At 33.9% G+C, this 16375-nt stretch overlaps 2 protein-coding genes across 2 annotated transcripts; both read right to left on the bottom strand.

Annotated features, from left to right (window-relative positions):
• Positions 1–405: 405 nt before the first annotated feature.
• On the bottom strand, positions 406–2594 carry LOC114278368 (xyloglucan galactosyltransferase KATAMARI1 homolog). Its single transcript, XM_028220376.2, has one exon. It carries the CDS (start codon positions 2390–2392, stop codon positions 524–526), a length of 1869 nt encoding a protein of 622 aa, XP_028076177.2. The 5' UTR covers positions 2393–2594; the 3' UTR covers positions 406–523.
• Positions 2595–4926: 2332 nt separating this feature from the next.
• LOC114278413 (uncharacterized) lies at positions 4927–12119 on the bottom strand. Its single transcript, XM_028220453.2, has 4 exons — positions 11435–12119; positions 9764–9867; positions 5495–5624; positions 4927–5400 (listed from the first exon to the last, which is right to left on the bottom strand). The coding sequence occupies exons 1-4, from the start codon at positions 11552–11554 to the stop codon at positions 5362–5364; spliced, it is 393 nt and encodes a 130-aa protein (XP_028076254.1). The 5' UTR covers positions 11555–12119; the 3' UTR covers positions 4927–5361.
• Positions 12120–16375: the final 4256 nt, after the last annotated feature.

Raw genomic sequence — 16375 nt, 5'->3', positions numbered from 1 at the left:
TTCTAGAGTACCGCGTATCTATTAACTAATCATTTTTTAATATACTTTATTCACTAATCAATCAGCACAATACCTCACCTACCCATTTCTTTACCAATCACAATAATATGGAATATCACGTACCTATATTCCAAAATTACTAAATAACTACCCTAAATAGTGTGTTCGGATCTTTTGGCATGGAGTTTTCTAAAGAATAACTGTATGAAACTTCAAGAAAATTCTGCTCCAAAAATTAACTACTTACTGCAAGAAACTTCAAGAAAACTCCACTCCTGAATATCCGAAAGAACAAGCACGTGCACGGCCAATAAAAGGGCATTGGTTATGGTGTTAGACATACAGTATAAGGTGAAAACTGAGCTACTCAAAAGAATTCAGAATCTCAACAAATAAACAAAAACGTAACGAATCAAGATCTATATTAGCTAAAAAAAACATTAAAATATTTCTAATAAAACTAAAGCAAACTACATTGTATTTTTCATATTCTGTTCTTCCTGTTTTTCTCTTTATTGTCATGTTAATATCTATCTCTGTCTCTTCTTTTAAAAAAATGATCCCATTCTCTGTTATCTAAAGTCCCAAAGAAACTGTATTTCCAACTAAATTCTTCATGAAAACCCACACTAGAATTCCTTCCCTCCTCAATTTCCCTCCTCAATCTCTCCACTCTCTCAAGAACCCCCTTCACTGTTAAATCAAATGCATCTTCAACTGTCTCCAATCTAGACCTTGGATCAGTATATATCACCTTCGGAATCAACTTTATCACCTCCTCCCTCATCGCCGCGACCTTAGCATTAGGAATCTTCATTAGTTCTCTCTCAATGCTCACATTATTGTTCTTCACATCGTCCTCCGGTATCATAACCGAGTACTTCTTGTAATTCTTCGGCAAATGCCACAAGTACTGGATATAAGCAGAAGCTGGGTGGAAAAACACAGGAATGCAGCCAGCGACAATCGAGTCAAAAGTCGACCTCCTGGTGAATGAATCCCCGGGAGGCTGCAAGCAGAACACCGAGCTTTGAAACATTTTCATTAGGTAAGCCGGTTTCATGCACTTGTTCCCCTTGTTTTGGCATTCCAACAACTTGCACTTTCGCCTCGTTGCTTGGCATTGTTGCATAATCTGACTTCGGATTGAGTCCTCCATGTTGGGCCGAGGAGCTCCAGCGAACGAAAACAAGAACCGCCTTCTTAGCCTCCTCATCTTGTTTTGCCATTGGAACACTTCACTGTCTTTCGAAGGGTGAAAGTATGTAGGGTATGGTATTGCGAAATCGTTGCTGTTCCAAGGGCTCGATTCAATTGTCAGCATTGTAATGTTCTTGGATTCAGGCAATAGCATTAGCCTGTTTCCCCAAGCAGAGTCATCGTCGACCCCTCTCCTGAAATCCCATGTAATCCTCCCTGCAACCAAGAAATGGTCTCTACCATATAATGTTTTCCATTCGGGTTGTTCTCTAACCCATTTGTAGACATCAATTGAGCCAGAATCTCTTGCTGATGCACTCGAACCCCATAGATATCTAGCAACATCGAGGCCTGCATAGTAAGGTATGAAAATTGCAGAAGCTTTCGTTGAGTCCTTTGTCAAACACTTGTACTGTTTCATTCTGTTGTGGAATATGACTTCTAACGAGAACTGGTTCGTGGCGAACCAACCGGTGTTTGAGAAGACCTTATCGGTTGGAAGACGCTGGCCAAGACCCATGTTCTCCATGTACTGACACATGTTACTCCAGTTGCTGAGTGACTTGCAATTCTCTATCAATTCATCGTTGAACCTCTTTGGAATGTCGTGAACATAGATGTATCGACCCGAACACCCTTGTAATTCAGGATTTTCAGATGCTGGTTCTTCTCTGTTTTCAGAAACAGGTGTTTGGTCAACCTTTTCAATTCTTTCTGATGGTTTGGCCGCGGCTCTACTTCCATCTTCGGGTTTGTCGCCAAGATGATCGACAATTTCAGAAGTGGGTTTTTCTCTGTTTTCACTAACTCGATCAATGTTTTCAATTCCTTCTTTTTCAGCGGATGGTTTGATCGGCTTAATTTCTCTATTTTTTGTTTCAGTTCCAATTTCATTCTCGCGTTTTACACGATCATCATCGGATATTGTAGTGCTGATGGAATGATGATTAGTGTCACCAACATGATTGGGATTTTGATTGGGATTAGAGTGTTGGGATTCAATGAAATTGACATGGTTTTGCGGTAAAGAGGTGAGACGGAGAGAAGACCAATCAGGAACATAAAGCAATAAGTACCATAAAACAAACATGACAAAGACAACCAACCATAAGTGATTGCGGCATCTAATGGTGACAGAGTTCTCCATCTTTTGTCGGCGGGCTCTTGGCCAGAAGAGTCTCCGATGAATCATCAACTTCTTGTGCAATCTTTGATCAGAGACATCTCTGAAGGATGAGAGAATGCAATGTAAAACAAAGTCTATTCTGGGATACAATATTAATCAAAAGGTAATGGGTATATGGATTGGGGAACAAAATTTTTGGAAAGGGATATGGAATTGCTTGAGAAGCAATACAAGAATTGCAGAGAGAGAATAGAAGCAGGAATGGTGTGTTGAACCATTCAAGGGTTATGTCCTATTATTATGGTTACCGTCTAAATATGACATATAAAATACCCATGATTCCTAAAGGGTTGGCTTTGGGGGATTTATCAATTCATAAATCATTATCCTACAAAATAATCTATTCAAATTATGTAAAAAAAAATCTAATTAAGCGAATCACGTTGCTTTAAATAAAAAACAAAAGTCTATCATTAAATTTATATTTATCGTTTATTTTTTTAGAAATAAATATAATTTAATAATAAAATTAATTATTCATATTGGGAGATATCGTGGTTAATCTAACAACACTTTCAATTGGTAATTTCAGAGAGAATCTCTTCCCATCCCAATTTTAAACGCATCAAATTTGTTAACATTTAAGTTTCTCATTGGATTTGAGTATTCATTCATTTATATATGTTTGTATTTTGAATGTATAGAGAAATAATGACTAAAAAGGAGAAATAATTTTGAACAAATTACAAATCAATTGTACTTTCAAAAAATAATTATATAAACATGGAAAAATTAATGTCAATAATTGAAGTTCGTAAAGTTTATCATTAATCTGAATTTTTTTTCTTCAAAATATACATTAATATGTTATTCCTCTAATAATTTTTATTTAGGATAAATGACACTCACATCTCTTTAGATTTGGAAAAATTTAAATTAGTCGTATCCATAATTACACTGATATCTTTTTTTAGTAAAGATAAAGTAATTGAAACTAATGCAAATATTAGGCAGACACTAGAATAAACAAAAATAAATATATATATTTTAGTATAAAAAATATATAATAACACTAAATTTTTTTATTTACACGACTCGCAAATCATTGATGAAAAATTATTTAACTATTATGTTAAACAAAATGTCAAAAGAAATCAGTATAATTATGTTAAATATATAAAATTAATTATATTTTTGTTCAAATTTAAGAGAGTGTAATTTATCCTTTTATTTTTTTGTTTCCTTAAATAATAATAAAATATTTAAATAATAGTTCCGTTTTGTAGCTCGAATATCTAAAGGCTCGAATGGCCCGAAAGGCCAAAACAACGTCGTTTTGGCCTCTTTTTTTTTTCCTCTCTTTCCTTCGTAGTAACTCACAGAAGAAAAAGAAGGAGAAGAAGGAAGAAGAGAAGAGGGAAGCAGAGAGAGTGCTACAGAGACCAAATAGAGACAGTGCTACAGAGACCCAAATCACCCAACACAAAGTTCAAACCCAAATCACCCAACACACACAAAAAAAAAAAAAAAAAACATCCAGATCCAGATCAACGCATCATCATCATCAACAACACCACCTTCATCAACATCATCATCAACACACCTTCATCAACATCATCATCATCAATACATCTAGATCCAGATACTAGAAAAAAAAAATAATACAAAAAACAGAGAAAGTGGCGATCGGCGACAATACCCACCAGCGATCAATCGATGACAAGCCTCTTCTCTCTTCCCCTTCTCTGTCTCGCTTCTCTCTTCTGTCTCTCGTCTGTATTTCTTCTCTCGCTTTCTCTCACTCTCTCTCTCTCTCTTCCTCGTCTATGTTTCAGATACAAAAGAGAGAAAAAAAAAAAAATCACAAAACGACGTTGTTTTTTGATTCGGGCCAATCGAGCCTTAACGTATTCAAGCTACCAGCTATTTTTCTTTAAATAAATAAATAAAATAAAAACTGCATTTATAAGAAGGCTCGAGACCACAACTAATATCACAAAAATGGAAACAAATCATGAGATATTTCAGTGCGAAGTACGAACCATAATCTCAGAGGGCATTTTCATCCCATCACACACTATAAATAACCATATTTGTGGCCCGAATCCAACTTTCCCATTCCGACCCCACCTTTTATTCGTAAGAAAAATGTTTGATAACTCGAATTTGTGTGATTGAATAGTTCAAATGTATCAAAACAACATCATTCGAGACATTCAAGCCATTTAGATTATAAAAATTCAAACTACCAAACATTATTGTATTCGTAATAAAGCAACCACACCACCACTGCAGCCGCAGCACAGTCGTCCCTGGCCGCCGGCTCAAGCATCTCCGTCTGGCCTTGCGTGACGGAGGGGTGGCAAGTGGGACCCACTGTCATCGTCTTCTTCGCCGTCTAGAAGGGGCCATCTTAATGAATATTTATATAAGTACACTTTCTAAATCAAGTGATGTGTAAACGAGATAATAGATCGATAATTAAAGAATAAATAATTGACATAGTTAATAATATACCATATCATTAAATCTAAAAAATGAATATAACATTTTTGAACCTGAATAAGAATATGAATTTTTTTAAAGTGTACGTTCAAGGATTTACTATGATGATCATTTTTTTTAGTTATTTTATTTAACGTCTTATTTGTGTCACCACAGTATTAATAACAGAGTTGTCAGTGCCGCAAATCCACAAAATATGGAACCAAACACAACAGCTCACTCGTATGGGCAGAATCCCAAAGGAGAAATGCTGATGCCGGTAATGAAAACAAAAAACAATAACTCTACTACTTGGGACTCACTCTGTTACATTCTATGGGATGATGCTACAGGAATAAAATTATCATTGAAACAGCCAGCTTATCTACCCTGGATCTGAAAGCTATTTAGTCCATGAGAATTTTGAGTATTGCACAATAATGAAATGGAAATGGAAAACTTCACTACAGATTCCAAATTGTTGTCAGGGCAACAGAAGCCTCGGACAGAGAAAGAGGAGAGAGGAGGTTCTAAGTCGGGAACCCAGAAAATCAGAAGTGCGCCAAGCTGTATACTAAAATCCATGCAAGCTGAAGACCAGAACAGAATAGTTAGCTAGTTAGCAGACGAGCAAAGGAATTTCTAAAGAGAGAGAGAACAACAATAAATAGATGTTTTAAATACCAGAAACAGCATTATAGAGACAAAAAGTCCCTCTTGGAGGAGAGCCCCGTGGCCGCCAAATTCTTCTTCATCAATCTTTAGTATCATTGCATAATAACCATATATAATTCCAGAGGATATCACCAGAAACCTGAGACCCAAAGTTGGTATTACAAGTTGATCGCGGGTGTTACCACGTATATCATAAATGGACATCGTTCACTATTATCAAACATTTCAAGTATGATTATTTGAAGAAATGTCAGAGCACATAGATTTCCTGAGTTTTTAGTTTTCCCTCCAAAATGTATATAAAAGAGATGAAAGTAAAAAAAACACAACTAACCTGAACATTCTCCTATAAAAAAAGAAAGAAATATATAATTCACATTTTTTTAAGAAGAAACTAGACAACTTGGAGATTTTTCTATCAAAACAGGCAAAAGAGTGAAAAAAGAATCAATGAATGCCACTGTATCACGTTACTCAAGAAAGTAGTTTCAGAAAATAAATCAGTCAATTACACATTAAAGTGTACATAAGGTGCTTATCTAACAGAAAGTATATTTGTTTCAACAATATTTACACTTTGGTCTGGTCCCTTGTTAAGTGTAAGATGCCTCATTTATCTAAAACAAGAAGACTTCTCGTCTCTTTAAGGATATACGCCTTTTGAGGTGAATGCCAGTGCAAGTGAGAAGTAACAATTCTTCACGTATATGCACTTTCCACAGGTATCACATACTGCAACTTTTAGCTGGACTCAACCCCTTGAAATGCCGTAATTACTAAAAATATTGTAAATGGAAATTCAGTCTAGAGTGCCCCAGGATATAAGATGGTGAGTGTTAGAGAAGAAATGAGTGACAAAAGGTTACATTGATGTGATTAGAGACATGTATGAAGGGGTGGTTACCACTATTAGATCGTCTGCTGGAGAGACAAATGAATTTCCTATCATTGTAAGATTACACCAAGGATCTGCATTAAATCCTTATCTTTTTGCTTCAGTTATGGATGAGTTGACGAGAAATATTCAAAATGACGTGCCATGATATATGCTTTTGCAGACAATATCATACTAGTGGACGAGACTAGAGAAAGAGTTAACACAAAGTTGGAGATTTGGAGAAAAGCTCCTGAATCTAAGGGATTCCGGATAAGCAGAACCAAGACAAAGTACATGGAATGTAAATTTAGTAACACTAACAATGAAAGCAGAGGAGAAGTGAAGATTGAGAACCAAAAACTGCCTAAGGCTCCGTTTGTTTGGGGTTATAGGGAGGGGATTAGGTTTGATAGTGAGAAGGAGATTGAGAATGTGGTGTTTGTTTTGAGAGATAGGGAGGGGATTAGTAATCCCTTGAGGTAGAGATGATATTAGAAAAATAGTGAGGTGATTAGAAATTTTTTTATTTTTTTTATTTTTTATATATTGGGAATTTTTTTTTTGACTATAATGTTTATTTTTTTATTTGTTTTATTATTTTATATAAAAATAATTTAATAATTCCTCACTATTAATCCCCTCACTATCAATCTCCTCACTATCAATCCCCTCCATTCTATCTCCCAAAACAAACGGGGCCTAAGAATGAACATTTTCGTTACTTAGGATCGATTATCACAATAGTGGGAGAAATTGATGCAGATGTGGCCCATAGGATTAAGGTGAGATGGTGTAAGTGGAGAAGTGCGTCTGGGGTACTATGCGATAAACGAATACCCACTAAACTACAAGGTAAGTTCTACAGAACGGCTATTAGACAAGCGATGTTGTCTGGGACGGAATGTTAGGTAACCAAGAAACAACATGTGGATAAAATGAGTGTGGCTGAGATAAGGATATTAAGGTGGATGTATGGCAAGACTAGACAAGAAAGAATTAGGAATGGGTGTATTCGGGAATGGGTAGGAGTAGCACCACTAGAAGATAAGTTGAGAGAGAATTGATTGAAATAGTTAAGTCATTTTCAACGGAGACCAACAGAAGCAGTAGTGAAGAGATGCGATACTATAATGGTAGATTGAAGTGTTAGGGAACGGGGTAAGCCTAGATTAACGTTGGCTAGTATTGTAAATGGAGATTTGGATCTACTTAATTTGACTAACGAAATGGCCTTTGATAGGGCCGTGTGGAGAACAATGATTCATGTAGCTGACCCCAATTGATGGGACTTAAAGTTTAGTTTGGTTTGGTTTCGTTTGGTTATACAAATCATCTCCCATCACCAAGATACCAATAACCAACAAACACACCAGCCTATCACCCCAAACAAAAAAAGAAAGATAAAAAATCACCCTCTCAAATTGCTTAAGAAAACTAGTACCTGAGAGTTTGACACTTCTTCATTGTGCTCTAATTTAAAAATTAATTCATAATTTCAGGTACTCCAGCAATCCTTCCGGTCACTTCGGCGACACTTCTTGGACTCTCCTGGACGCAACCTATGTGGTGAATCTCTAAATCGTAACAATGTTGGCATTTTTCAAAACACAACTAACACCCTCCAATATGTTTATTATATTAGATTACGTATTTTTTATTATACAACATGCATAATAGAATATATTAATATGTTGATTATTATATTAGATTACATTTACATATTTTTTATTATACAACATGCGTAATAGAATATATTAATATGTTGATGTGTCCTTTCCATATTGTGTCCTACTTTTAAGATTTTCTATGCCATCATATCCGTATAGTGTCACGTCCATGTCTCATATTTGTGTCTATGTTAGATAGAATACTATACCCAAAGCAGAGTGATCATGGAAACACTTGGGGTGGTAGCAGACAGATAAACAGGCAATGAAAAAATACAATACCTTGATCTCTTATTTGCAAGCATATCTCTATCCCAAAATGTCTCTTGACAAACCACATCTAGTCATCCTCAACCATTCCTTCCCCAAAATGCAGCAACACCATCCAGCTTAAAGACTATACTTCAACCAAGAAATGACTGTGGATCGTACAACAAAAAAAAAAAGAAACACAGCTCATAACACAATCATTTAAGGAAGGCTCCTTAGAATCTTGTTTCACTGTTGCATTCTACACAAACTTATATTTATCCACGGCCTTCAACTTGAACCATACCACTATACCACACATAACTAGCACAGTAATTTTTCTAAGTTGCACACCATTAAACAGAGCACTATGCATTAGTTGCCAAAGAATGCTTAAATTAAGGCTCTGTTTGCTTCTCACAAGTAATGTGAAAAAGATAAGGTAACAGAAAAAGTAAAGGCAAAATAGTTCCCTCCTGTTTAGGATCTCACGTATTGCACACCTGTAATCCTAAAAAAGGGACCACCCCAAGAAGCTAAGGAAGCTCAAGCTGCAAGTATAAATATTTTCCCCCATCTAATTACACATTATATGCACACCCTTTGAGCAACTCAACAAACATCCTCAAGCAATAACTTCACTGAATATAAAGCTAAAACAATAGCATCAATTGGTTTCACAAGGTCAGTTCACTGTGAGGCAACGAATCAACCTCATGCTGCATGTAAGACACTGCCATGCCACAAAGTATAAAACCATGGATTCTCATCTGTCAGATGTCTCAGATCCAATCCTTTCCAACTGATCTGCCTATGTATTAACTTGAAATCCTTCAACTCTAACAATCTGATTCCAAACAGATAAGAATTACTTTACCTTCCTATGAATATCTTCCTTAAAATAACTATTATTTTCCAATATTTAGTATAGTACTTCTGATTCCAAACAGTTCATTATGTAATTGAACTTTGCACACAAAGATTCACAACTACAGTACTTGGCTAAACTAATCCTGATTAGTTCATGGCAATGAACTTTCTAAGTTCAAAGTTTGACAAGTAGCATTCATCCCAACTCATTATCATCCAAAATCTGGAATGGAAGGTCAGGTATCCCAGCTACGAGGGTTAACTGTAAAGAAGTACTAACATCTGTGCCAAGCCTGGAACCACCCCTGCCCCACACACAAATAAAAAGGGTTTCAGACCATTGCATATCTATCTTTGTTGAGGTTCCAAGTCCAACACACTCAAAAGAAAGTCAATCTTTACAAGTAAAAAAGTTACGGCTATATGAAAAATATTGTCGTAGTTTTGCTAATGGCACCATAACATTGATAAATCTCGAAACTCATTAGAACTTTACTCATAAGCATTTAGCATGTATAAAGATATTATGAAAGAACATTTTGAAGCAGATTTAAAAATGGAACTATTCACCACAGGCTATAGCTGGAGCCTGGAATAGTACAAGCATCAACTTACACAATAATCCATATGCCCCCAACTAAAGGAATGGCACCCCAAAGCAACCCACATAGAAGGGCCACGACTTGTCGAATCCAATGCAATACGTCTCCTAATTGATCCTACAAGAGAAGTGTGTTATGTTATATTGTGAATAACACATAAAATAAAATCAAGCAATTTTAAAGCAAGGAATAGTTTTCACTGGAATACCATAGATGCAAAACTTTCCAAATTAAACAGAAAGATGAAAGGACTTGAAATTAACAAAGAGAGATAAAAAAATAAAAATAAAAACTCCGTCTCAAAAAACCACTCATTTTTTTAGGTTCTATCTTTCTATGTCAATCTACATTTCTCTGTTCATCTGGATATTCTTGAAAACATGAAACAAGGAAATCAAAGAAGCTTTAATAAAAATTGAAATTGGGAATTTTATGGTATTTACCTTTATACGTTAGTACATAAGCAAAAGTCTAGAGGTTGTTGTGACCTAGAGAGATGGCAAGTGATATCTGCCCCTAGTGTTACAATGTGAGTTCGAGTCACAGGAATCGGCTTGTCCAAACCAACAAAAAAAAAATTTGGCTACATCTCCCAAACCCTACTGTAAACGGAAGCATTGTACACTGGGTACAATTTATGTACATAATAGTCTCCCAAACTTCATTCTTCCTCTTTCAATCTCTCCTAGTCCTCAGCATACAAAGATAAATTCTTTGACGCCCATCCCATTATAATTCTAATAAATTTAGTTGCCCTTGGAAAAACAAGAAGTCCCACTCTTATTAACATATGTTTAATTTAATGTCATAGCAAGATGGAAGTAAAAAAAAAAAAATCAGGAAGATGAGGATTGATGGAAAAGAGTTAATCCAGTAGAGAGGGCTTCTTGAGTCTGATCAGTTTCTCCTCATGTAAGGACCCCTTTTAGGTGTTCCCACTTCCTTAAACCAGCCAACAATTTTATTTTCAACATAAAATCCTCCATCTCACAACTGAAGCATACACCTACGAAGTTGAATTAAAACCCAGACCCAACTCAAATGCAAAGCATACATTCATGAAATCAATCTGAATGCAACCGAAACTAAATTACTCTACTGGAAACTCCCGGGAGCCACCTCTGTCAATTCTTTCTACATAATTTTACAGTGGTGGTTCTATGTGAGCCATAAAGAAATTTATACATGGTTATCGTACACATCAGGCAAGACAAATGTGGAGAACAACCTCTGACTATTTTTTCTGCATTATTTCAAACTGTTACTAACTTACTAGTAATCCTCTATTCTCTGAAATACATTCTACCCTCTCACATCAGTTCTATGTTACATTTATTCTCCAAATACAAGTCAAACTGCAAAGAAGAAGGTTTCAGCTAGCCTTGCATTTTGAACAATTTAGATTCACATATAAACACAAGCCAATCCAAAAGTGACAGCTACTGAAAACTGGGACTCCAACTCAACACAAATGATTGGTATCAATATTTTATCTAAGCTATAACAATAAATTTCATGAGATTGCTAGATTTTTTATATCTCCTTCCAGAATTTCAGGGGTAAAAAAAACAACTAAGGCATTTAAATACACTCCCATCATATCAACTGGAATTAAACCCTAAATTTAGAAACAAGAAACAAATTTGCCAAACGAATACACAAACTACAATTCAAAAGTTGGAACCTTGTCCCAAGATGCCTCCGGATCGAACAATTTAGCGAATTTGAACGGAGACAAGTGACCGTTCTGGTGTTGCTGTTGTTGCTGCAGATGATTCAATTTCGCTGATTTTCTCTCTTTCATTCTGAATTCAAATCGACCAACTTTTTTAAAAATAAATTAAAAAATAAAAAATAAATAAATTTACTCGCTGTAAATTTCAAGAATATATTTGCCGATTCGATCGATTAGGGTTTGGGTGAGAAGAAGAGAGGGAAGGAAGGTCGATAGGATCGATTGAGAGTTTAATTTGACTGAGCGTGTGTTAAATTAATTAATTAAGTAGAATATATATAATATAATATAAAATATGAGAGGTTGGTTGTATTGTAGTAGATCTGGACGATTGGATGGGAATGGAGAAGAGGTGTTTTTGAAATTTTGATTCGGTTTTTGTCTGCGTTCGCGCGATGGAATTAATGGTCCAGAATATATCTTATGCCGGCGATTGATTTTTCTGTGTTATATTAGGCTTGGGATTGTAAACGAAGAAAGCCAATAAATTGTTTGATTTTCGTTTAAAATTTTTATAATGAATTTAATAATTTATTTATATAACAAATAGATTTTTTTTAGAGGGCAGAGGGCTGCCCCTACGGAATGGGAACTTCACCTAACAAAATATGCACTAAATTGGTAGGACCTCAGCAAGTCACATCCGCTTGTTTGGAGCTTCCTTTGCTATTTGTGCCACGTGATGAGCCATAAGGTTGCCGTGTCGCCTCACATGAGACACGGAAATGCGAGAATTGCTTGCTACAAGAAATGGTCCATTGTAAGAAATGACCAAACAAAGCACATAGGTTACTCTTTTCTCGGTTTGCCTTCACCATAGTTTGAGAGACATCTTCCAAATGAATGTTGGTTAACCCCAACTCTGCTGCATGCTACAATGCCTTGACAGCCGCAATAGCTTCAATACAATCTGCCTCTATCCATGTCGAAATTTGTTCCGATAAAGTTACTATCGGCTCACCATGTTGATCACGAATCAGGACTCCCACACCACATGACTGTTGTTTTTTGAAAGTGGCCCCGTCAAAATTCACCTTAAAGAAACCCTCTTCCGGCAGACTCCACCTCACTATACCACAGTCCACTTGAAGCCCATGCATATTTGATTGTGCCTGCCCAAAGTCTTGCAACAAGACACTCACCATTTGAACAGTTGAACTAGCCGAGCGATCAACATTATTGAATATGGCGTAATTTCAAGAGGACCACACTCCCCAACATATGGCGAAAAACAAACCCACTGTATCCGTATCAGAACTACGCCCAATTTCATATGCCCAACTCATAAAATCAAGACCAACTCCCTTATATAATAAATAGATTGAAACAAGTTTTGAATAGTTGGTTAAATTCAACTAATTAGATGAAAAAATTAGTGAAACATTACCCTTTAACTTTGAGTAGTAGGAGATATCTAATAGGTTTTTCTCTCAAATAAATTTCTCTGTGATCATAAATTAATTTATTGAAACAAAATTTATTCAAATAAATTTCTCTTATATCTAAGACAAATTTTGAAATTTTTCTGTATTGAAACAAAATTTATCTGTGACGAATTTTCTTTATAAAAATGTTGAACGACCATAACTATTATGGAAATATTATATGTCATTTATTTTATGAAATCTTAATATCAAGAATTTTTTTTAAAAAAAAATCCCTAATATGATTTGACATGCATAAATTAATTTATTTGCTTAAAAATAATTAATTAATTGTGTTTTGTTGTAATTTTAAATTATAACTTATTTTACTTTTAAAAGAGTGAGATTTTTTAAGTTGCAATTTAAGATCTTAAATATTTATAAACATCAAAGTTCTATCTTTGTTCACCTAATTATAATTTTTTAGAACATATTTGCAGACAAAAGAAGAAGAAAAAAATTATATAACAACTTAACCAAAGTTATTCAACTTTTCCCTAAATTATTAAAAATCGTATCAAACACATCTATACAATATATTAAATAAAATGGGGTTTTTAACCTCCAAGGTCTGTGGGAACTCCAATATCCCAATTTGAATTTTCTAAATGTTTTATTTAAAAAAAAACTCAGCATTTATTAATTTAGTGTAAATCCCCTGATCAGCATTTTTTACCTTTTTTCAATCCCACATATCTTTCCGCATGCCTGCATTTATTGATTTGGTCAAAATCCCATGATCAGCATTTAAAATCTCCTCATACAAATAATTATAGATACAACTCGTGTATAGTTATTGCAGTACCCTTTTTAACTTCTCTCATACACTATGGTTAGTGATAAAATTGTTAAATTATTTTTATAAAAAATCTTAAAAAACATAATTTATATATTAAAAAAATCTAAAATAAATATCTATAATTATTCCGTACATAGCACGGGTGATAGGCTAGTTTACAATTTATTTTAAATTCCTTAAACTGATTATTTTTTGTTTAAAAAAATATAAGCATAGAAAACAATTTATAAGTGATACCAAACGACCTAATAATACATATTTGCTTTGAGAATTGAATAATAAGACCATCTCCAACGGTTAAGCAAATGCATCATCAAATTTGAATTTGGTGAAAAAGTGCATTTTTTTTTGCTCCAATAGTTTTATCAAAATAATATCAAATTGAGAACAACCCCAAATTTTCAACAAACTGAAGATGTATTGTATCTTTTAGCAAATTACTATGCGTAGCCGTTGAGTGTGGACCCACCGAACGTCCGGCTGGACGTTCTCTCGAATGACCACCTCAAGCAAAATTTTGTGAAAAATTTACACTGGGAGGTTGACCCCTAGGTTGACCACCTCTTTGTTTTCTAAGTTAAAAAATAAAAAAAAATAGGGGAAGAGAGAAAGATCAACAGTATACCTCACTAGCAAATCTGAAGAATAAATCAAAAATCAACCAAACAAGCACATATAAGTCCGTAATGATGTATAATCAAAAACCCAGAAGTAGAAACTCTATTAAATCCGAAATCGATAAACAAAAACTGAATCTTTCTTTCTATTTCTATAAATTTTCAGTCAAGTTTGATATAGTGAAGAGATAGAAGGAAGGAGTTGATGCGAGTATGATAAAAATGGTTCGTCTTTAAAGGGATTATAAAGAGAAACAGAATGAGTGAGATTTTTTGAATTGTTTCAAAACAGCCCCAACACAACACAACAACTCCAATTGTTTCAAAACCAAGTTTTTCATTTTTTTGCATTGACTGATCGATCGGTAGTTTGATGAAAAACCAAATTTCTCCGTTGGAGCAAGTGATATCAAATAGAGGAAATCGTCTTTTTTTTTACTTAGATTTGATAAAAAATTTGATGAACTGTTGGAGATGCACTAAGTTGTTTATATTTGATATAAAATTTAAAGAGTTTTAAATTATGTTTAATTTTAATTTGTTTACAAAATAAATCAATATCTAAATTATATGTTATCGAGTCAAACATGAGTGGGACTTAAACAACTTAAGGATTCATTTGGCATGAAGGTTTGGGTGGGTTAGGACTATTATAACTACAAAAAGATAAAATAAGTTTTTTAACCTAATAAGATAAAATGTCACATGTAAACCATAATCATTTCATTTTTTCTTTCACAAAAGTCAAAAAAGTCAAAAAATCCATCCCAAACAAGATTTTTTAACTTCAAACTAAAATAGTTAAAAAATCAAAAAGTCAACTTATATTCCAAAGAAAGGGTAAATATTACAACTTTAACTAAACTAATCTTAGTGAATGTTTTTTATTTATTATATACGTACATTAGAGTACATAGTTTCTGCTTGTTGGGAGAGAATCTTACTCGTGACAAAATTTAAATACTGGATTATTAAAATAAATGCAAAATTTCCAATCAATTAAACTACCTAATTGTTTAATTGCTAATGAATGTTGTTCCAAATTTCCCATCATGGAGGAGACCTTTTTCGGTTGTTGTTTTTTAGTGAATTTTATGACTTAGATCTAGTTTTTTATTTTTATTTTTTAGGTGTTCAAGATTTGGTGATCTTAAAAATTATAAAAAATGATTAGATCAAATTTAAAAGGGCATTAATAAATCTCAAAATATCATATTATGAATTGTTTAGTTTTTCATTTTTTCTTATGAATCCATAGGTCCTATTAAAGTAAAAATTACATAAAAATGTACATGTTTTGATTTAATTTTTTAAAAATAAAGTGAGTTTCTTCAAATGTAAAATTACACATTTGGACAATTCACATATAGAGGTTTTGGATTTTTCTTCTTCTGGAACAAATCTTGTAACACCTTAAATGTTTAATTAATTTTAACACTAAATTAAACCATATATATATATATATATGACAATATGTAGCGGTTGAGGAAGGTAATGTAAATATGATTTTATGAGGGTCAAATAAAAATAAAAAAAAACATTTGGTTCATGGATAAGCCTTGGAAGCTTGGATAAGGCTTATCAAAAACAATAATGAAGGGTGCAATATGTCAAAAGCCCCCTTGGTCAAGCCCATGTATAAATAGAGGGGTAGTAAGGAAAGTGAAGAAAAACAACCAGAAGTAAAAGAGTAGATAAAGTTGATGAGGGATAATAGTAAGGTGAGTTATATTGGGGGCATTTGGGAAGCTGGGTTTGAGGTTAAAATAGCTTCAAATAAATAATAAAAAAAAAAAAGTCAAAAAGCTCCTAAACCAATACTTCATATTGAAAAAAATATATATATTTATATATATAGCTCGACAGTGGGCTGTCACAGTGACAGTATAAGCACAGCCTACCACTGTCATATTGACAAGTTGTCCCATTATTGATTAAATGACGATTTTGCCCATTTACATTAATTTTGAAAAATGTGAGGTTAGGGATAAATTTGTCATTTTAATTTTAAATATCATTTTAACACATTTTTCAATACAACAACTTAAAT

The sequence above is a fragment of the Camellia sinensis genome, chromosome 14 (genome assembly GCF_055761805.1).
Source record: "Camellia sinensis isolate YWXY chromosome 14, ASM5576180v1, whole genome shotgun sequence".
In the NCBI taxonomy this organism is placed as follows: domain Eukaryota; kingdom Viridiplantae; phylum Streptophyta; class Magnoliopsida; order Ericales; family Theaceae; genus Camellia; species Camellia sinensis.
This window is presented reverse-complemented; position numbering and strand designations above follow the sequence as displayed.

What these genes read in the sequence shown, in the direction of transcription:
- LOC114278368 (XM_028220376.2), bottom strand. Translation starts at nt 2,392, where the DNA reads ATGATTCATCGGAGACTCTTCTGGCCAAGAGCCCGCCGACAAAAGATG.
- LOC114278413 (XM_028220453.2), bottom strand. Translation starts at nt 11,554, where the DNA reads ATGAAAGAGAGAAAATCAGCGAAATTGAATCATCTGCAGCAACAACAG. An exon ending in CGGAGGCATCTTGGGACAAG is followed by an intron (nt 9,868 to 11,434) that starts GTTCCAACTTTT and finishes CTTCTCTTGTAG; the next exon opens with GATCAATTAGGAGACGTATT. An exon ending in GGGGGCATATGGATTATTGT is followed by an intron (nt 5,625 to 9,763) that starts GTAAGTTGATGC and finishes TTTGGGTCTCAG; the next exon opens with GTTTCTGGTGATATCCTCTG.